Genomic DNA, 23,612 nt, shown 5'->3' with positions numbered 1-23,612 from the left:
TATATGGACACTCCAAAGCGGATTTCTGCCGTCGGCGTCGCCGTCGCCGTGAGGTTCCGTATGACGTCAACGGCGATGAAATCGTCGCCGCGCTCCGGACGCTGCATGTGCGAGTGAAAGGGCGCGAGGGACGCGCGCTTTCACGGGGAGCGAACGCACGGCGGAGAGCAAACGCGCGTTCGGCGCCGTGCTCCCTGATGATAAGTGGTTCTTGAGGGAAAGGGAAAGGTTGACGCTATCTTCTGCAGCCCTTGAGGGAGCACGGCTCAGCGCCAATCGCCGTGCTCCCTGAAGGGGTAAGTGGTTCTTGAGGGAAAGGGAAAGGTTGGCGCTATCTTCTGCAGCCCTTCAGGGCTGCAGAATTAAGCGTCTCTTTCCTCCTTTCCTCCTTTCCATATATAGAGAGCAAACGCGACTTTTTCCGTCGCTCGAGAGGCTGTGGGGGGACGGGAGGGAGGGAGGGGAGGCGACGATTAGCTGCGGCACCAAATGCGTACTTATATAAAAACGCCGCGCGCGTTCTGTGCGAACGCGGGCAAAACGCCGATGGCGTCGACAACAGTTCAGCGCGTTGCTGGTGTTGCTGCATGTCCAAGTTTATACACCTGATAAAACTACTATCCTTAGTCCGTATAGCTCTCTACTAATTTGCTATCACACTTGATGCTTCGCCTTTCGGGTGAAACTGCGACATTTTTTTTCCTGTTCAGAATGGCGTCTCATTCCTGCTTTATATACTATTTTATTTTACGAAAGCGTTTATGTGCCGCCATCTTGGGCTGTTACCGCCAGTGTTTTCTGTCTTTAACAACGAAATGCACGTTACTACAGTCGATTGGCAAGCATGAAAATAGTTGTGTAAATGCGTTCAGCGCCCCATGACCATGTTACGTGACTTCACTTCTCATAAAACTAAGAAAATGTTTGTGTAACAGCCCATGAATCGAATATAAAATCGTGTATAGCCTAGGCGAGTGGCATCCGCAGATCTTGCAGGGAGTTTAAATAGCCAAAACGCCACCTGGCCAGTGCCTATATCCGCGCCCCTATCTGGACAGTTGACGAACATGCAAACCTACGAACTTGCCCACTTCTCTAAGCTTTTGAACAAAGCAAAGCAACGAACGCCTTACGGTGCTTTAAGTTTGCACACGAGTTCATTGGCAAGGGCACATAAGATAAGCAATTTATCTGTCCAGAAGTGCTAACGTGATCCGTTGCGTCTATTCTTGCAGGGTGGCATGTATGTGTTCCAGTTATTTGAGTACTACGCTGCCAGTGGATTCGCACTTCTATTCCTCATCTTCTTTGAAGTGATCTCCATATCTTGGTCATATGGTGAGTGCACAGAAACAAATCGCTTATTTATGAGTAATGTGAACTGCCTCAGAAGTTTTTATTCTTATATCTACGTGTATCATCAGTTTAAAATAAAACATACATAATGTCACCATCAAAATAGTATAGCTGTCAGCAGAAATAAGCTAGCTAGAGAATATCTTTCGGTGATACTCTAAATGGAACCTTGCAGGCACTGTTACAGCCTCTACTTGCGCCGAATTCGCTTAACACTTCTTAATGTTTCATTTGCCAAAGTGAAACTCTATAATGGTGGCTTCAGTGGTATATGCGTAGCACATGCTCTTTTATGAAACTTTCTGCAAAACGGCCATAACTTAGATGACAGCCACTAGAATTTTAAACAAATCCAAAGTTTGACGGCAACGGGCGGATCATCAAATTAAAATTCCGGCCGGGAAAGTACATATGAACAAAATGCGGATCGATGCACTGACGAAAAGAAGAACTGAAATTTAATGACGTTTGGACTCCCCCTGCGGGAACCTGTCTCGCCGATATATTGACAGTCACCGCAAGATATGGCACCAGCAATGTTTTCACGTGGCAGCTTATCTGTTACATTGAATGGAACGTTCCTTAGTATGCGCACATACACAATTGGCTTACTATATAAATGGCGAGACACTTCCGACGATGTATACTCGCTGCTTGCATGACCTTCTGAGGCGTACTTAAATACACTGTCTCTCTGTCATTAGTTTTATTGCGATAGCTATTCTATGAACACTTCAGGCGCATTTCCGGCATCGGCGTGAGGTTCCGCACAGGGTCCAAGTGGGATAACACCATGACCCCGCATCGTATGCTGTGGATGCGAGTGAGAGCTTGCGAGGGTGAACCGAGGATGGTGACTTGATCTCGCGCGCGCAAGGCAGGAAGGCGGGGAGGAAGTACGCCATCTTCCACCGCGCGCTAGGCACCGGAGATGGAGAGGGATGCATTTATTCTGGCGGCGGATGTGTATGGCGTGGCTGAACGCGGCCGCGCGGGCCCTAACTTAAAAGCAATCTGCGATGAGTGCAGCATGTGGGCTCATATCTCTGTGTGCGCTGTGTTTTTGCCGCTAAGGTCGCGTTGAAGCGAGATGCAGCACGAAAGTCAATTCGCTCGCTGCTGCTACCACTCTTCCTCACGCCAGCGTTTTGACAGCGAGTGTCAGTGGTCATCGAGGGATGTGTGTTCATGTTTGCCGGGAACGCGTGACACCGCGCTTGTTAATTTAGTTAGTAGGCGAACGTTTACAAGTTGATAGGGCCTATAAAACTACCATCGTTCCTTCGTACAGCTATCTACTAATTTTGCTATCGCAATAGAGGATTCACCTTTCGGGCAAAATATAGTTACTTTTGTTTTTATTGTGAACACGCCTTCCGTAGGGGACGTTGAAACGTGATTAAATTTCAGCCCCTTTCTTGGTCAATGCATCAAACCGCGTTCTTTCAATGAATAATTCTAAACAGTAGATATTTTGTATACGCCACCATTTTATTTTCCTGTGCCACCGAATGGTCGCAGCGCTGATAAAACAAGGCGGTGTTGAAGGGGGGTCTATTACACTGTAAGGAAACATCATTTCAAAAGGGGAAACCTTGGATGATTGGCTGGGGTGTGGGCGACGCGATAACGGCTTATTAAGTGACCGGCATGCAGGGAACTGCGAGAAGAAACTGAATTCCAATTGACTATATTGAACACTTATGGTATTTTATAACACATATTGAGCACGCTATCAGATGCCTCAGCGAATGGTTGCACGAACAGAACAATAAGGTAGTAGTAGGTTTGTGGCGAATTGTTTTGACATTCACTGTCGTCATTGCGGTTGTTTGAATAATTCAAAGCGTTGAAGCGAGCTAAACCCGCTAAAATACCATGCCTGGAGGGATAATTAAACATATTGTATCTGCGTGTTCTGTTGCCCTGTCATAGTTTTACTTGGAATGTCTTGTCTGCCTTTGAAGCAACCGTTGCTACGTTCATCACAATGACAACTGAGTTCTTTAATCATCGAGGGTTCTTCTTCTGGCCCTGCTTTTTCTTGTTAACAGTGTATACTTTCAGTTGTTCATGTAGTTGGAGACAATCGTTAGCCAGCACTCAATCACTTTCTCCCTGGCTGTTCATTATTTCTAGGGGATTCGTGCGTTGTAAATACAATTTAAACTAGCAGACGCAAAAGAAACATTCTACATGCCCCGAGCGGAAGAAGTTATATCTGCGTTCTTTCTGATGCGGTACTGCGTGGTTAGTGGTAACCAGCTCTGACACCAAGGGTACTGCAACTCAATTTCGCAGGTGCCGCACGATACTACAAGAACCTGGAAGACATGATCGGCTACCGACCGTGCATGTGGTGGAAGTTCTGCTGGGTCTTCCTGACACCATGCGTCTGCTTTGTAAGTCTTCTTTGGCATCGCCTACTTGCTCTTCACTATAATTTCTACCTTTAAATGGTACGGTTTAATACGTCACACTTGCGGCGATGTGTAAGCTGAGCCAAATGTTTCTTTTATCTTGGCACAGCTCGTGCTGATTCGCGAAACTGGGGCCCCGTATCCTGAATGTGTGTTTATTTCCACATGGAGTAAACTTTAAGATAATTATTTCAATATACGAGGCTGCATGGGTGCCAATACAAATGTTGGTTAACTGTTGGGCAACCTCAAGTCCATCCGCATTTGCGTGTAACACGTTCACTGACTCTATTGCACAACAGCTGCATAGGCAGATCGATGAAAAAAATTGAAATTGTATAAATGTAATTGGAAGCGCGCATCAGTGTCTCGGCAGTGAGCTGCCTTTTTTATTAGCAGCATGCTCTAAACAGTCGTTGTATGTGGAGTGCTGCCAGCTTGCTGAAAAATATACGCTTTCTTTATAGAAAACTTATCTTGTTATTAGCAGCTTAAAAAGTCAACCGCTAGGTGGAATTGTCCATTGATATCGCAACTGAAGATTGCCTTGTACTTTTGCCTACTGACTGCATGTTTCTTTAAACACAGTTGCGATGAAGATGGCAAGTTATGTAGAATGGTACGAACCCGTCGTCGTGGCCCTAGTGGCTAGGGCGTTCCGCTGCTAAACGTGGGGTCGCGAGATCCAATCCCAGCCGCCGCGGCCGCATCTCGATGGAGTCGAAGTTGGAGTCGAAGTTGGAGATGGAGTCGTTTACAGAACGCCTGTGTGGCTTGCACGTTAAAGATGGCCAGGGTAGAGTGTACTAGAATGGGTGAGTGGGTCCAGCGGACGCCTTGGAAAGCGCCGAGGGGGAAAAAAAGAACGTTGAAATTGTGGTGGCGCTGCCGTCGCCTTATTCTGAATCTCCGGCCAATAAACGATGGCTCCGGCTGTTTCGGCAGCGCTCATTGGCTGAGGCGAGCTCGCGGGCTGAGTAGCTGTCGTCTGCTCGACGCACCGTCGTTGTTGCGTCGTTTGTATTCTTTCCGCCGCTCTTTTTCCATTTTATTTAGAATAGATCGGGGGGGGGGGGGGGGCGATATCAGTGTTGCCGCCACCGAGTATTCGCCTGTCAAACATCCATGCAGCTGCGGTAGGGCGTCCGGCCGGCGCGCGGGCCAGCCCATTCGCGAGAAAGCGACGGTGGCGCCACCAACTTTTCAATAAAAAAAATCCCCAGCGGGAAGCCTGCGTTGGACCCAATCCCCCAATCTAGTACGCTCTAGCGAGGGGGTCAAAATTTCCGGAGTCCCACGTGCCTCTTTATCATATCGTAGTTCTGGTGCGCAAAACCACAAAACTAAATTCATTGTATTAAAATTGTACGAGTAAAATGCAGGGCAGTTTCACTTTTCCTCAAATTGGATCGCTTTTGTTCATGATTGTTTAACGAACGTATGTAGAACGTATGAACTGCTGTCCTTTTTTGTTAAGTGGTATAAGTGAGAAAATTAAAAACATAGTTTACAACTTTACACGTATTTCATCAATACAAAGGAATTATCCGCCCAAGTCGGCATCATTTACAAAACAAAACAAATCAATTCATTCACTAAACAAACTAATTACAGAATTAACGTCTAAGTTATAAAGCTTACGGTACATGTTTCTATTGGATCATCATACTATTGAATCCTCATAAAACTCTAGTTACAGGCTTCTACGTTTAAAAATGGCCGCCTTAGCCGAAATAACCGGCGTCAAATCATTCGTTCACTTATCTGATTATGCACATGGCACTGCGAGGCATAGTTTTCAGTGCAATGTTTTGGTGGCGTAAATGTTTGAAATAAAATTAAGCTTGCCGTTGCTCTTCGTCTTGCCACGAGCTGAGGCTCTATTCTCGACACGCAAGGCGGCTGCACGGCCGCCTTTATCCGCCATGTCGGCTCTCCCATTCGCTGTCCAGAGGTAACGTATTTTCACATTTGTGTCGGGAAGCGATAGTTTTGCAAAACGCAATTTCGAGTTTTCATCAAAATGATGAAACATGACGCGGAGTCGCAGGCTATTTCGGATAAATCTCTTTTTCTGGTCCTTAGTAGCTATAAAACGATGATAGCGCTTACAAAGAAAGAGAACGGTAGCCTGTACAAGCCCCCGCAATACGTCTGCATTGCGCGGGCTTCCGGTAGTCTAGATAACAGAGATATCAGGTTGTCTAGATGACAGAAATTTATCTTTCGCCATTTTTAGTGCTGATACGTATGCAGTGTGCTTTCCTTTACAGCGAAGCTGTATATGACTACGATCCTGGCATTTCTTCGTGTCCGCACTCAAAAACTCACCCAATCACAGCGGGAGGTGCGCGCCGCGTGCGTCGCTGGGTTCCTTGCAGCACCACCAGAAGGCGCTCGCCTCCGCGCATCCGCGCATCCAGGTGCTCAGCGGCAATTGTGGAGCGGGTGAAAGGCGACAAAAGAGTGGCGGTAGGGACGTTTCCAGGGAGGACATTGGCCGATGTCATGGAGCGAGCTAGAGAAAAGCTCGCGGATAATGCGCAGGCACGCAACCTTGTCACAGTATCGGGTGGCCTAAATGACGTGCTGAGCAGGAAAGGGGCGGGAATAGCCCAACGTTTGGCAAAGGGTGTAGACAACTTACGCGAGGTGTCTCCTCGGGTGCAGATTGTGGTATGCACTGTGCCGGAGGTATCTGTACGTGACATTAACGTACAAAGAGCAGTTGCGGCCACAAATGAGGCGATTTGGCAAATGAGCCGATAGAAAGGTTTCGAGGTTGTGGAAGTCAACAGGGAAGTGAGAAGGTATGGTGGCTTTCAAAGAGACGGAATACACTTCGATCACAGGCTTGGACGTGAAGTAGACTGGTGACTCGCTGGTCGCGCAATTGCTTTTTTGGGGGGCCCACGGTCGGAGATGGAAGACGACGAAGTGTGTCTCTAGTTGACTGGTGCTTTCCCGTCTCCTGATTTTCAGTTTTTTCGCTGTTTAGCTACGGGACTTCGGTCCCCCGCCGGCAATGATGAACGTCGACACTGCCCGGTTCTCTCCCGACCTGACCTCGCGTTCCGCGGTGCCGTCGCGGAAGCGTAACAGTGAAATGGACGATGCTGCCAGTGACAGCACGGAACTCTACTCGGCCAGCGGAGAAGACTCCGAAGACGGCTTCGAATCCGTACGAAGCCGCAAGGCGAAGCGGAGGAGCCTCAGGACACCTTCGCCTTCAAGTACATCTACAGTGCAGAACATGAGCCGTCCTCGAGCCCCCGCCATACTCTTCATGCCGGTGGTTTCCTCGGACAATCTGCGGCATCTGAATATGCAAGCTGTCTCCGCCTTCCTTGAAAGATTAGTTCCCAATGAAATCACCGACATAAGAATTAACACTCGCAAGAACATTCTCGCCGTAGATGTCGTGCATGCAACCGCGTTTGACATCTTGCGTACAGTAACCGATCTGAACGGCATCAAAGTGCGCTCCCACATTCCTGTCGACAAGGATACAGCAACAGGCGTCATCTATGACGTAGATGTAGCAATACCGAATGAAGACTTGCCTATCCTAGTCAAGACAGCCACTCCTGATAGTACCATCATCCAGGTATCTCGGATTGGCAATTCACGGTGTGTGAAGATAGTCTTCAAGGGCGACACCATCCCATCTAATGTCAAGGTTGGCCATTTTCGCCACCCCGTGAAGCCGTTCATTCCGAAACCTTTGCAGTGCCACAAGTGCCTTCGGTTGGGTCACGTCAGAGGTGTTTGTAATCACGCTGCAGTATGTGCACGCTGCGCTGGGTTCCACACCACGGAATCCTGCCAAGCAACTGAATTTAAGTGCCGAAACTGCAAGGGATCTCATGAAGCCACATCGAGAGCTTGCCCCCGAATCAAGAAGGAGTGGAGTATTCTTAAGGAGATGGTAAGGGAAGGCTCTACGCACCGGGAAGCAGCCGTTTCTGTGAAAAAACGACGCTCCCGCCGCCACCGCGGACGTTCCCCAAAGAACGCGAAAAACCCCCACAGCGCCAATCTAGTCCAGCAGCGTCATCACCTCGAATTGAGAAACAGCAGTCCATGCGCGAGACCAGACGCAACGTATTGATTGACAAAGAAGCCCAGAAAAGTGCTTATGACGTTGCCTGGCCTGCACTGCCAAATGCACGCCCACCTGCTGAGCTTGAGCGACGTACGTCTCCTTCATCGAACGTACCTCTTGCTTCCGACAAGTTGCCTGAACAGGATGTGCAGGTGGTTATTCTGCTGAAGTCAATAATAGCTGCGATTCGCACACTTTTGGTAAATACACAAACTTCGACTGCTCGATGCGCTTTACAAGTACTGGATGATCTCGCTCCTGTACTTGAAAGCTTACATTAGAAACATGGCTCGCCCACTTCTGCAGAGGCGACCTTTTCAAGACGACGTCAAGAATGCCTCAATTCTTCAGTGGAATGCGAGAGGCCTGATATCACGTATTTCTGATTTTCGCCAATTTGTATATGTCAATCGGTTTCCGGTGCTAGTCATCTGTGAACCAAACGTGAAAAATATCCTCAGATTATCAGGATACGAAGCTTTTACCTCCGCCACGTGTGACAAAATCAGCAAGGTCCTCGTTTATGTTCGCAAAGAGCTCACCTACGTGGCCCAGGCCGTGCCTCCTCATGACGACAACCAGTATGTGTGCCTTAACATAAAGAAGAAGAGTCTCTCCTTCACACTCGTCGCAGGCTACATTTCCCCATCAAGTCGTTTAGACTACACAAGGCTCGGAAATGTTTTGACGTCGACCTCCAGTCCTTGGATCATCACAGGAGATTTTAATGCCCATCACCCACTACAGGGAAGTACAAGAACCAATTCAAGAGGTCAGACTCTTGTATCTTTTGCTTCGGACCATGACCTCTGCCTTTTGAACGACGGCAGTCCAACATTCTTGAAAGGGTCGTCGTATAGCAGCTGCCTAGACCTTACTTTGGTGTCGCGATGCCTTACTTCGAGCGTCCACTGGTTTACTGACTTGGAAACGCGCGGAAGTGATCATATTCCTACTTACGTTGCCATCAAAGGTCTAAGCAATATGTTTTCCCCTATGGTCTCTCGAACAATCGATTGGCCCGCATTTCAAGCCTCGGTGAACGCCGAATGCCAGAGAGTCCTTGCACGTAGCATAGAGCTTGTGATTGCGGACGCAATGCATGCTGCAACGCGCTGTTTCTCATGGTCACCTGCTCGCTCTGACTTCGACATTGAATTAGAAAGGCTACGCGCAGTACGTCGGCGTGCCGAGAAGAGATACAGACGCACAAAGTCGATTCTAGACCTTAGGGAGGCCAGGCGCACGCAGAAGAAAATACGTCGTCGCATGGACAAATTAGACAACGAACGATGGCATTCATTCTGTAACTCGTTGGACCCCGGCAAAGCACTCTCTCGCGTATGGCGAACTCTCCAGGGCCTTCGCTCTTCTCCTCAGCAACGCCACCCCTTTAAGGCACTGGCGCTCCACCAAGGCTGTCGAGAAGTGGATGTTGGAGAAGACTTTTGTGCGGAAATTGCAAGCGGCAGAACGCTACAAAAGGATCGGGAATTGTACGAAGTTCCCCTCATGCAAGTTTCGGCAACGGACGAACTTTTCTCCATGGAAGAAATGGAGGCTGCTTTAGCCATTTGCAGGCGTTCCTCTTCGCCCGGACCCGACAACGTAACATATGCTGCTCTCCGCCACCTTGATCATGAAGCACGAGAGATCCTGCTGCATCATCTCAATGTCTCATGGAGTGATGGTGTTGTTCCCCCTGAGTGGAAGCGTAGCCGTCTTGTACCAATCTTAAAGCAAGGCAAGTCGCCCCTTGAACTGAAATCCTATCGGCCTATTGCTCTCGCCAGCTGCGTTGGCAAGTTGATGGAAAGGATGATCCTCACGCGCCTCGAGTGGTTTCTTGAACATTACAATGTTTATCCAGACGCGATGACAGGTTTTCGACGTGGTCGTTCGTCGGTTGACAACGTCATTGATCTCGTGTCGTCGATACAACAACAAAAATCATCGAAACGCATCTCGGTAGCGCTATTTTTAGACGTGAGGGGTGCTTATGATAATGTCTCCCATGAAGCAATTCTTGACACGCTCGTGGCAGCTGAAATCGGAGGCCGCACTTTTCGGTGGATTCGTAGCTACCTGACCCAAAGGAGCTTCTTTGTAGTCACTGAAGATGGTCAAACTACCGACCACTATACCAACCGTGGGGTTCCACAAGGTGGCGTTTTGAGCCCAGTTTTGTTCAACCTGGCTCTGATTGGGCTGGCAGAATCCTTGCCACAGCCTGTCAGTCTATCAATTTACGCAGATGACATCTGCATCTGGGCTTCTGGAGTAACTCGCCCGCAAGTTCGCGCAAGGTTACAAAAGGCTGCAACGATGACGTCTGCTTATCTTCAGAGACAAGGTCTCGGCGTTTCAACATAAAAATGCGCGTTAGTCCCTTCACGCCAAAATCGATGGCCGAATATCTTGTGTCTATTAATGGCCAGCCTATTTTGTACAAAAAGAACCATCGGTTTTTAGGGATCACTGTTGACCGCCACCTCTCCTGGAGCCCCCATGTATCCTACCTAAGGAAAAGACTCCTCTCGATCAGTCACCTCTTCAAAGCCATCGCCGGAAAAGCATGGGGACCGTCGGTGCGTTCTATGCTGCAACTATACAAAGCGCTTTTTATGGGTTTCTTGCGCTACAGCACCCCGGTGTTGTCAAGCGCCCGGAGAACTAACCTCAGAGTGCTTGAGAGCATGCAAGCTCAAGCACTTAGAACGTGTCTTGGCCTACCGCGATGCGCCTCAACAGCTGCAACAATTGCCATCGCCAGGGAACATCCCATCAGAACGTATGTCGCCACAGACACCCTTCGAAATCATCTTCGGCACCTTTCCCGACTACAGTCTCAACGCCTTGCTTCTCTCTCTCGGAAAGTAGGCCAGATGCAACTTTTTCGGGCACTGTAACCTCCTATCGATCTTCTCTTCCATCGGACTTCACGCCTGCCGCAATACCACCTTGTCCTTTGTGGTGTCTCCGGCAGCCACAAGTGCGGCTCTCCATTCCAGGAGTTACAAAGAAGTCCGACTTGCCAACTTGTGCCCTGAATCAAGCTGCTCTACATATGCTGCATGATTCCTACTTTGATCGAATTCACATTTATACAGATGGCTCTTCGACTCTGACCAGCTCTACTGCTGCGGTAGTTATTCCGTCGGCGTCATTCTGCAAGAAGTTCAAGATCAACCACGTCACAACAACGACAGGGTCTGAACTTGCCGCCCTCCGTAGCGCAGTGCTTTATGTGCACGAACAATCACCAAATAATTGGGCTATATTCTGTGACTCAAAGGCAGCCCTACAGTCACTTTTATCAGCTCTGCGCCGCAGCCCACATGAACAATTGGTAGCAGAGATACGAGTACGCTACCATCAAGCGGTGGTCAGAGGCCACGACATTGTATTTCAGTGGCTACTTGGGCACTGCAACATCACTGGCAATGAATGTGCCGACAAAGCTGCCCGTGAAGCACATGAAGAATATGAAAGAATCCCCATACCATTGTCAAGAACGGACGCAGCGCGGCACCTCAGCAGTCTTGCCCATACTATAACTCTAAGAAAATGGCATACACCAGAGTTTACCAACCGGCGCCTATATGCCATGGACCCACAGATGCAATTACGACTTTTACCCGGTTTTAAATGACGTGAAGAAACCTTACTGTGCCGCCTGCGATTGGGAGTTTCTTTTACGAACTCCTATTCATTCCTAATTGGAATGGCGGACAGTGCGAACTGCAGCACATGTGGTGTTGAGGAAACCACCAGACATCTCTTATGTGACTGCCCTAGATACGAAGAAGAGAGGATTGCCCTTCGGACTGCTTTGGGGCACTTAGACGACAGGCCTTTTACGGAGGAGAAGATCTTGGGCCCGTGGCCTCGTGCGTCTTCTATGTACAGGGCTACAGAGGCGCTGCTGCGCTTTTTGAAGTGCACAAGCCTACATGACCGCCTGTGATGAAACTTAGCCATGAACGCTTGACTGTAAATGTGTGAGGTGTGAACTGTGAACTTCTCTCTTCCTTCTCCTCTTTCAATCCCTTCTCCCCCTTCCCCAGTGCAGGGTAGCCTACCGGGCTCAGCCTGGTTAACTTCCCTGCCTTTCCCTTATGACTTCTCTCTCTCTCTCTCTTGGGGGGCCCACGGGCTCTAAGGAGGCCAGGGTAAGTAGTAATGAAGAAGGTCCCTTAGGGGAGCCTCTGACTAACAGCACCGGTAGCAAGAGAAAAACGAGAAAGAAAAGAGCTCGCTGCGCAATAGGTTATATAAACATGCGGTAGGAGAAACAAGCGGTAGGAGAAAATAAAAGGGGTTAGAGATTGAGGAGCAGTTACATAGAGAACAAATAGGTGTGTAGGCATTTACAGAAACGCACCTTAGAGACTTAGAAGAGCCACCGATGATTGAGAATTACGTTTGGGAAGGGTGCAACCGAACCAAGTTGAAAAGAAAGGGAGGGGGAGTTGGAATGCTCATACATCAGGGGGCCAAGTGGGAAAGAGTAAATTCAAATTGTCAAGCGCACCTTTGGCTATCAGGCACACTCAGTGGAAAGAAAACTTGGCTTGGAGTGACGTAATTATGGACAGGGAAAAATTGCAAAGAATGAATAGTTAGTGAAATGCCTAAGTACGGATATTAAGAGTTTCCGAATGGAGGGCGAAATTATCCTGTTGGGTGGCATGAATGCCGACAACAACGGGAGGTTAGTGCTAGATCTCTGTGAGCAACATGCCCTCGTTATCGTGAACACGGGGCCAAATGTGATGGCCAGATCACATGGGAAGGCGGAAATAGACAATCGGCCATCGATTACTGTCTGGTGACAGAAGGAATTTATGATAAGTTGAAAGAAATGGTCATTGACGAGGAAGGGGATAGCAGCATAGGAAGTGACCATAAACGCATCATTTTCAAAATGGGATATGTAGTTGGGAAAGAGAGCAAGCAACGAAGAATGACCAGTCCCAATTTGAACGATGAACAAATAGCAAATATAGCCACAAGAGTCGAGAAAGAACTTGACAAATGGCCAAGCAAGGAGTGGGATTATGGTGAGCTTGTAAGTGTAATGACGAAAGAAATGAGGAAAGAGAAGCAACAGGCTTGTTGGAAAGAAAAAAGGAAGCCGGAAATCTGGTGGAACGGGGAGATAGGGGAGGTGATCGACGAACGAAAGAAAGCATCACGAGAACACAGACAGGCAAAAAATTCACAGTTGCCGCAGGATGAAATAGACATAAAATGGGAAATATACCGCGGGAAAAAAGAACATGGTTAAAATATTAGTTCAAGCAAAGATTAAAGGTGAAAGTCAATGTTGGTTGTCAGAAATACGTGCGAAAAAAAAGGCCGCACCTAGAATATTTTGAAACCACATTAACGTATTAGGCAGGAAGTTGGGAACAGTATAGCAACATATCCTTGACGAAGATGGAAATAAACTGGAAGGAGACGCGGCATTAAAGTATGTTCGAAAAAAAACAGCCGAATCATTTCAGGGCAATGGCGAGGTGGTTTCTGAGGAAACAAAGAGAATGAACGAAAACCAGACGGAAAAGGAGTTGGTGCTGAGTAATTTGAACTGGAAGAAAGCTGAAGAGAAAATTCCTAAGCGCACAGCCACAGGTCTAGACGAGGTTCCCGTTAGACTGATAAATGAGCTAGGACCAAAAAGTAAGGAAGCTCTGTTGAAAGCAGTAGCAAAATGCTTACAACATAGGCGAATACCAGACAGTTGGAGACAAAGTAGGATGAAATTAATCTATAAAGGTAAGGGGGGAAAAGTTAAGATTCACCCTTGACCTCTGACCATTAGATGGGTAATATACACGTTAGCAATGCAGGCGATTAAATTGAAGCTGCAAGCATGGGCAGAGAATAATGGCACATTGGGAGAACTTCAGAATGGTTTCAGAATTGGTAGGCGGCTCGATGACAACTTATTTGTCATTTCTCAGTGTATTGAAATATCCAGAAAAGAAAGGAGACCACTATATGTGACTTTTCTAGACATTACCGGAGCGTATGACTACGTAGATCGCAGCATTTTGTGGAATATTCTAGAAGGGAAAGGTATAGGCAACGACTGTGTACAGCTATTGAGGGAGATTTATCGAGAAAATACTGCTTGCGTTGAATGGGAAGGGATGACGAGCGAGGATAAAGTTGATATCAACAAGGGACTGATACAGGGCTGCCCTTTATCCCCGCTGCTGTTTATTATGTACGTGGTAAGGATGGAAAGAGCGCTAGAAGGAATCAATATTGGGTTTAACCTCTCATACAAACAAGCCGGCACAACAGTTGAGCAGCAGCTTCATGATTTATTTTATGCGGACGACATTGTGTTGCTTGCTAACAAGCAAAGTGATATGCAAGGTCTGGCTGACATCTGTAGAGAAGAATGTGAGAAGTTAGGATTAAAATTTTGCGCTAAAAAATCAGGCTTTATGGTATTCAATGAAAACAGTGAACAGACACTGTTGATTCAGGGCCAGGAAATATCTCGGGTAAAAGAATACAAATACCTTGGTATGTGGATAAATGAAGGCGATAGATATCTGGAGACACAGGACAAAACAACAACGGCAAAAGGGAAGAGAAATGCGGCCATAATGAAACACAGGGCGCTATGGAGATACAATAGGTACGAGGTGCTCCGGGGTATGGGGAAAGGTGTAATGGTTCCAGGGCTCACATTTGGAAATGCGGTTGTTTGCTTGAAGTCACGAGTACAATCAGGACTCGATGGCAACCAAAGGTCAGTGGGACGCCTCGCTCTGGGCGCCCACGGGAAGACTACTAATGAAGCTAGTACAGGGTGATATGGGCTGGACAAATTTTGAAGCAAGGGAGGCTCAGAGTAAAATTGATTTTAAAGAACGACTGAGGAAAATGGAAGAACGTAGATGGGGTGCAAGAGTATTCTGGTATTTGTACTGGCAAAGCATTGACTCACAGTGGAGGAAAAGAAGTAGGAAGCTTACCAGCAAGTATGCGACCGGCATGGCCAGCAACATGGCCACAAAGAACGTCAAACGCAAAGTGAGAGAGGCTGAGACAAGGTTATGGGTGGCGGCAATGGAAAAGAAACCTGCTATGACTAATTACATTAAAGAAAAAAAACCGAAATCAGGAAAGAAACAATTTATGATAACTCAAAGGGAAGCTCCTTACTTTTCGAAGCGAGATCAGGATGCCTTAGAACGCGCAGTTATAAAGCGAAGTACACCAAGGACGGCGCCGCATGTGCTTGCTGTGTTAAAGCTAAAGAAACGGTGGAACATGTTTGATTGGAATGTGAAGAAATCTACCCAGCGGCAAGTGTAGGCTCCTCTGAGCTCCTTGAAGTCCTTGGGTTCAGGGATAGCACGGGAAAAGTAAATATGTCGGCTGTAGAGATTACTAAGACGTGGTTGGAGGTTTGGTGGCAGAAAAGTAGGGAGACCACAAACAACGGAGACGTGCGGAAACATAGTTCCCAGCAATGGTTCAAAAAGGTTGATGCCTGGAATTCTTTGTATTTTGTGTTTCTCAAAAATAAAGGTAGGACATTAGGCAAAATAATAACAAGAGGTTGGTGGCGCAACCCACCATCCCGTTTCAAAGGGGACGCTCATAGCATCCATCCATCCATCCATCCATCCATCCATCCATCCATCCATCCATCCATCCATCCATCCATCCATCCATCCATCCATCCTCGCAGCGGCGGTACCGGCCGTGCGGGGAAAAGAAAAAAAATGCAGAAAGCTCGCCTTCGCGCATAGCGATCGCCGCAAGCGTTTACCGGTAAAGATTACGGTTGCATAAGCTGGAGTTGCCGGTAAGCGGCAACAGTAGCATACGAAGCAGGGAGCGACCTATCTGCACTTCATACGTAAAAGAAGAACAAGCCTAGCAACTTATTTCATTGGTGTTCTGATAGCGCTACGGAAAGGTCACCTATAGTTAGGATTCCCGAAGAGCAGCGTGAACACGACGAGCGGCGACGGGAACAGCAGCGTAAACATGCCCAATGGTGTGCTCAGGCGAGGCAGGACGCAGCGATTCCTGCCTAAAGCAAGCCACGCACAGTTAGGACGCCTGAAGAGCAGAGCAAATACGATGAGCCGCGAAAGGAACACCAACATCAGTAGAGAGTTTTAGAATTGTGGACGCAAGTGGCTTAGGTACCCAGGAAAATTGCGGCCGCAAGTGCACAGGCGCAGAACCCAAGTTCTTGCATTCGCGTTGACCTAAGGCCCAAGAATCAAAACCTTGCGTGTGTCCCCAAGACGTCTTGGCTCTTACATTTTATTATTTGCCATTTTTGCTCAAAGATGCATTCTGTTTGTTCTCACTTGTAAGAAAACTTTTCTTAATTTTTTTTTGCTTTCAAGATCCTTTTCATTTTCTCCACTCTGGCGTTCCGCGCGCTCGACCCAATGCTCTCTGCGTTTGACCCAGTTCTCCAACTCTGCTGCTCCTTGAAACCCAAGAGCAGCTTAGCCAACGCGGCCTGGGGACCCAGAGTCTCGGATCCCCAATTCTAAAACACTCTAATATGCACAACGGCGTAGTGCTCAGCCGCGGCAGGACACAGTTCAAGGCTACGTCGCATTGGTCTATCGGATCAGGTGATACCCTAGCTTCGCTGGCCAACCACCTTCACAGCGTGGATGGGAGCCCACTTTTTTACTTAAAGTTTTTTAAAATAAGCCTCGACAATTAATTTGCCCAAATCACACCAATAAAGAAAAATTCTCTCCCCAAACGGACATTATCTGCACAAAAAAAATAAACAACGCACTTTACTCGATTTGGTAACTTTATCAAATGCTATTGGCTTACCACTTGCGTCGTGCATGCGGCCACCTTTGGTGGGCGCATCGTTATTGGTGATATTGGACTGCTTCTCAGCCAACCGAGTCGGGCTGAGTCACTTGCGTTTCACAAAATAGCGATAACGCGGCCTGCAACGTGCACTCTTCACCACTGGTCGTATATGCTACTTCAAGGAAGAACGCAATGTCGTTGGCACAGAAATAGGATGACTCACACCGTTTCTAGAAGACACTCAAGCAGACGACGTCTTGTACGCAGCAGACGACGGAAGCGAGAGTCGTGTTCGACGAAATAATCATACGCTTTGAGCCCGCTACTTTTTAGGCTCACGCGTATGTGCCCCATCTGTGAAATCGGCGAAATATGTTTGTCGCCGCGAAGGAAGCGAGCGCCGAAGGAGGAAAGCGCCTGGAGGTGGAGAAGAGAATCGCGCGCCGGAGAAAGTGCGGAGGAACGCGCTGCGGAAGCATGGATGGATGGATGTTATGAGACACCCCTTTGAAACAGGGCGGTGGGTTGCGCTACCAAGCTCTTGTTATTATTTTGCCCACTGTCTTACCTATGTTTAAAGAACCTGAGCCGCGGCAAACCAACGCCAACTATAGGAACGCCTAGGTGGCGTTGAGCGAAACGGGGAAGTAGAAAAGAGGAGGACGGTAGGTGGAGCCGCGTTGGGTTCACCTCCTCTGACAGATGCTACGAGTTATGTGTGCGCTATGGACGTACCAGGTTCGTCTCATGATAACATCGTCCCTTCGCGCGCCGTCTGCTGTATGTGCGACTGAAAGCGTGCGAGGGTGAGCCGACGATGGCGGCTCAATCTCGCCTGTGCAAGAGAGCAAAGCGGGGAGGAAGCGCGCCGTCATCCGTCGCACGCAAGGTACCAGGGGAGGGGAAGGAGGGGGGGGGGGGGGCGGGCTTCTACTCTGGTGGCTGCTGCGTATGGCGCATGTGCGCGCGGCCTATTTTGAGAGTGATCTGCGATGCGGATAGAGTCTAGACTAGGCGCCTAGGCGCACCGAGGGCCGATATCTCCGTGTGCGCTATAGGACCCATATGCTTGCGCGGCACCTCGTTCACGAAGTGAAATGTCGCTGTAAATTTTTGATGAGAAAGAAGACTGTTTTCTATTGCCAAGAATGTTAGGTTCATTGCCTCCATTTGATATTACGAAACGTCAAGTTTGCATTACATAACAAAAGTTACTTGGGGCAATCAGCGCCATTTCGTACGCGTCGCACCTACGTCGCGATTCGAAGAAATTGGCTGAACGCCCATAATAGCATCGTCATCATCATCTACAGTCTATATTTATGTCTACTGCAGGACGAAGGCCTCCCCCTGCGACCTCCAATTACCTCTGTCTTGCGCCAGCTGATTGCAACTTGCACCTGCAAATTTCCTAACTTCATCAGCCCACCTAGTTTTCTGCCGTCCTCGACTGCGCTTCCCTTCTCTTGGGATTCATTCTGCAACTCTAATAGTCCACCGGTTATCCATCCTATGCATTACATGGCCTGCCTAGCTCCATTTGTTTCTCTTAATGCCACTTAGAATATCGGCTATCCCCGTTTGCTCTCTGATCCACACCGCTCCCTTCCTGACTCTTAACGTTGGGCCTAACATGTTTCGTTCCATCGCTCTTTGTGCGGTCCTTAGCTTGTTCTCGAGCTTCTTTGTTAACTTTCAAGTTTCTGCCCCATATGTTAGCACCGGTAGAATGCAATGATTGCACACTTTTCTTTTTAACGACAGTGGTAAGCTCCCAGTCAGGATTTTGTAATGCTTGCCGTATGCACTCCAACCCAATTTTATTCTTCCGTAAACTTTCTTCTCGTGATCAGGGTCCCGTGTGAATAATTGACCTAGATAAACGTACTGCTTTACAGACTGTAGAGGCTGACTGGCGATGCTGAATTCTTGTTCCCTTGCCAGGCTATTGAACATTACCTTTGTTTTCTGCATATTAATCTTCAGCCCTATTCTTACACTTTGTGGTGGGCTCCCGGTTAACGTCCTCAATCATTTGTTGCAATTCGTCCCCATTGTTGTTGAACAGGATAATGTCACCGGCAAACCGAAAGTGGCTGAGATATTCGCCGTTGATCCTCACTCCTAAGCATTCCTAGTCTAAGAGCTTGAATACTTCTAGGCATGCAGTAAATAGCACTGGAGTGATTGTGTCTCCTTGCCTGACCACTTTCTTGATAGGTAACTTTCTACTTTTCTTTTAGAGAACCAAAGTTGCTGTGCAATCCTGTAGACATTCGCCAGATATTCAAGTATGCCTGCTGTACTCCTTGATTACGCAATGTCTTTATGACTGCTGGTATCTGTACTGAATCAAATGCTTTTTCATAATCTATGAAAGCCATATAGAGAGGTTGATTGTACTCCGCAGATCTTTGTGAATATCAATACCATACTGAAAGCAAGCTAATGGGTCTGTAGTTCTTCAATTCTTTAACGTCTCCCTTCTTATAGATTAGTATAATGTTGGCGTTCTTCCATCTCTCTGGCACACTTGAAGTCGTGAGGCATTGCGTATAAAGTGCCTCAAGCTTTGCAAGCACGATGTCTCCTCCATTAAGTCGACTGTTGTTCCATCTTCTCCAGCAGCTTTTTTCCGATTCACGTTTTGCAAGGCTCTTTTGACTTCATCGCTGGTTATAAAATGAGCCTCTGTGTCCTGCTCATCACTTCTTCGAATGTGCATAATAGCTCACAGAGTTCCACAAACTAAATTACTCGAGCGAACTGTGGCGCTAGTGTCTACGAGATCTCTGCACGCCTGGCACTTCAGCTACCATGACAATGGTGGGCATGCCTAAGCTTTGCCCTTCTGGCTTCAAAAGGCTTCGTGACTTTGTAAACTCGTCATTTATAACAAAGTACTGTGCAATAAATAACCAAATAAACATTATTAAAATTGTACGATTGCAGGATTTGAACACAGGGCCTCTAGTACAGAATCCCGATGTTGAAACAATTACGCCTGGGACGCATGCATCGACGAGCGCACCCTAGCGCGTTGAGCGCACAAGCTAGCGCGTTGAGACCCTTGGCGTGTTTCGATTTGGCCACCTCGACAGGCTGGGCCACTGCAGTGAGTGGCGATTGCGCCTGCTCGCAGAATCTCCTGCAGTTAGAAAGGTTGCTCTGAAATATAGCGCAATGAAGGCAGATAAATCATAGTAAACGCAAGAATGTCTGAATCCACAAGCACGATGATCACACAAATCGATGCACTATCCATCGTTCCCCTGGTGGCTGAGCTCCAGAGTTCCCTCTATAATATAAGTTTATTTTCACCATCACGTCATACATGATGATGCAGGGGGACCGAAGTAAAAGCTGTCTTTCAACATCTTGACAGAGCAACGGCCCCCCTTTTTTGGCAGTAGCATACAAAGTGACGAAAAAAGAAGATGCAAAAACAGAAACACTGCTCATGGCGGTCACATTGCACTACAGAACAATATATAAACATGTTACATAAAGGCTGCAACTGACACATAAGTTTTGTTAAAAAGAATTAAGCCATACACACATGGCAAAAGAAATAAAGTATTCTAATAGTTCACACAATCCAGTGACATGGCAAAGACACTTTAACAGAAAAACATATGAATAACATCGAGTAACACCATAATTATGTAAAGCGATTGGGCTTTCGTTGCATAAAGAAATAACCAAGAAAAGTTTGGGAAAGAAAGTAAAACAAGATTTTCCGAAATGTGACACTTGGGATGTTATATCCTGTCTCAATAGGTCATTAAGAAGTCGTGGAAGCCAGTGTTCTAACGTTTGTAGACCATATGTTGTTCGAAATGTTTTAATTTCCCGTATGTCCTTATTTCTTGTATTGTAGTTTTGTTCGCGCCTTCTCAGGCCTGAAAGATTTTGAATAAAAGATGTTTTATTTAAATGTTCTTGTTTAAGTGTTCGGCTAAGGCGATAGTCCTAGATTTTTGTTACTGGAACAATTTTGTGCTCTAAAGATATTTCTCTTGTGTGATGTAACCTTGGTAATTTCTTAACAATCAGCATTGTTTTTTTTAATACAAGTAATTTGTTCAGATTTGCCTGTGTTATAGTTCCCCGGATAAGGCTACAATAGTTAAGGCAAGAATGAAATAAAGAGTAATAAACTAACAACATAACACAAGACGGTAAGATTTCACGGTTGCGATAGAGCAGACCAATTTGTGACAACTTGAAAGTATTGTGGGCCACATGATCGTTCCAGGACATCTGCTGCTTAAACGCAACGCCCAGAGTTTTGAACTGCGGTACTATTTCCAACGGGCATGATCTAAATTATATTTGTTTTGTCAAAGTAACTTGTTTATTCTTGGCCCGGAAAACAACTGCTTTTGTTTTGTTCACATTAATTTGCAATGCAGTTTTGTGTCCATTTGTCTAGGTGTTTGAGCATGCAGTTTGCTGTGTCTATTAGATCATTGGCAAGAATATGCTCGTATAATCTGCGTATATAATAAATTTTGCGAGGGGAAATACATTGACGATGTCATTGATATAAAGCTTGAAGAGAAAAGGACCGACTATACTTCCTTGCGGAACACCGCAGCGGACAGGGAGAGTTTGTGATATGCCACTTACAGCTTGTCGGCGATATTCTAGATACGATTTGACTATGGTTCTTCGTGTCCGAGATAACCGTATCGTTCAAGCTTCCGGAGAATTAATTCATGATTTAGAAGGTCAAACGCCTTTTTAAAAGCAATGAAAATACCCAAGACTATGCTGTTCTGTTCAAATTGTTTTAGTATATATTCCTTCTGCTCTAAGAGTGCGAATTCTGTTGAAAGGTGCTTCCTAAACCCATATTGTGATTTGGGTTAGTATATGATGTTTTGATTCATATTCTGTAAACTTTTTGTGAAGAGCTTTTTCTAATACCTTTGAGAATGTTGGAAGTATTGATATTGGGTGGTAATTGCCCAACTTGTTCCTATCTCCCTTCTTGGAAAGTACAGGATAGCGGGCAACTTGCATTCCCTGAGGAAATACAGCATTTGCAATACAGAGATTAATGATGTGAGTGATGTAGGGCAAAATAATGTCCAGAATTGATCTTATGGGCCGTATCTGTCGTCCATCTATATCACATGAGGTACTGTTTTTGAGCTCTGTGAAAATAGTCATTACTTCAACTTCATTCACAGGTTTAAGATATATCGTTTTGTCCAGCAGTGGGACGTCATTCATGTCGTTATCCACGTCCCTGTCACAAGAAAGGCCAACGAAATATTTATTAAACTCGTCTGTTAAATTTTGGTCGGACACCTGTGCCCCATTTAATTACACTGATGAAATTCCTCTAGGAATAGTATCATTCTGTCTGTTTAGTTTATTTCCAAACAAGAACACTACGCCATTTAGTTGATTCGCAATCATTTATGAAATATTTATTCCTAACTTTCTTAAATATCTTGTTCAGGCGGTTACGATAGGTTTTGAAGATATCGAAGTGGCCCATCTCCTTCGTCCTGATAAACTTATGGTAGAGTTTATTCTTTTTTTCTATCTTAAGCAGAAGATCAGGTGTGAGCCATGCTTTGCGTTTTCTTTTTTTCGCTTAAATGTCTTTATGGGAAAACAAGCAGCGTAAATTGGTTTCAGAATAGCAAGGAAGTTCTCATAGGCCAGGTTTGCGTCACGTTCCGAAAGAACAGCCTCCCAGTTAGCTTCAGGTGCGCGCTGTCTAAAAGCGAGAAGGCTTTCCTCCGTGATCGCTTGATAAGAGAATGATTGTTTGTTCCTATTTTTGAGCTTTCCTTTCAAACACAAGAATATCGGCAGATGATCACTGATGTCTGACATAATTACACCACATTTAGCAGACTTATTGACAACATTTGATATGAACAGATCTATAAGCGACTATGATCTAGCTGTTATGCGCGCTTGTAGCTGAATCACGTTAAAAAGCCCGCTCGCCCTTTAGTAATAAGTCAAAGCTTTTCTTCGAATTGTCATGAGCACACATATTTATGTTCATATCTCCACCACAGACCAGTGTAAGGTTTTGTCGGAGACAAAAGAAAACAACGATTCAAGAAAGTCGAGAAAAATAGGATTACAACCCTGCAACCGTCTCATAATGATTGTATATGCATAATAGAGCCTCTGATTCTTATTGGTGGTTTGGGCAACTCGTGAACGGACGTTCACTTCAGCAGCAGAGGAGAGTGAAATTGCTTTATTGTGCGCTATGCTGAAGTTTTATTTTACATCGTCCTACTACGCCTCAAGACAGTTCCGCCGCGAACTTCGCGGTGCTGCTTGGGCTATCGTCTAAGTTAAGCGAATAACTTGACGCCGTCATTTCGGTGTGCATAGCCATTTTCAAATATAAAGACGTGGATCTAGACTGTAATAACGACTCCCTTCGTATTTCCGATATGCACGTGTGCTGTAGTCTGCAACTACGAGGTTAAATAATAATTTGTGGAAAAAATAATAAGTTGAATAAGGTGCTTTGTTTATTTCTTCCTTTTAAAATTTGGGAGCATTACCCAACGAGAAAAGCGTCCGTCCGACCGTCACGTAAGACAATCGCTTACAAGCCAGCAGCAGCGAGCGACTTTACCTTCGTGCTGCCATGTCGCTTCAACGCAAACGAAGCAGCAAAAACACAACGCTCACGGAGCTCTCAGCAGACGTCGCACTCTGCCCGTTTCGCAGATCGCTTCCACGACACGGACCCGCGCGTCACTCCTGAACGTTAGTTAAGCGGCGAGAACACAGCGCGCCAAGCAACCAGCAGTCGACACTCTCTGTCGGCATCTCTGTCGGCATATGCAGCCGCCGGCGGAGTACGTTTGGTCACGGTTCATAATGGTCAGACGCGGATGGCTAAGGCGCTA

At 46.6% G+C, this 23,612-nt stretch overlaps 1 protein-coding gene across 1 annotated transcript in view; it reads left to right on the top strand.

The window, feature by feature from the left end:
* LOC119430985 (sodium- and chloride-dependent GABA transporter 1-like) overlaps window positions 1-23,612 on the top strand; it is a 515,747-nt gene that overhangs the window by 484,158 nt on the left and 7,977 nt on the right. The window contains exons 9-10 of the mRNA XM_049657766.1: window positions 1,236-1,338; window positions 3,658-3,758. Of these exons, the coding sequence (XP_049513723.1) occupies window positions 1,236-1,338; window positions 3,658-3,758 (204 nt within the window). The remainder of the gene's footprint in view (window positions 1-1,235; window positions 1,339-3,657; window positions 3,759-23,612) is intronic.

Source organism: Dermacentor silvarum, chromosome 10 (genome assembly GCF_013339745.2).
Source record: "Dermacentor silvarum isolate Dsil-2018 chromosome 10, BIME_Dsil_1.4, whole genome shotgun sequence".
Classification (NCBI taxonomy): domain Eukaryota; kingdom Metazoa; phylum Arthropoda; class Arachnida; order Ixodida; family Ixodidae; genus Dermacentor; species Dermacentor silvarum.
Note: the sequence above shows the minus strand (reverse complement) of the source record. Positions and strands in the feature narration are given on the sequence as shown.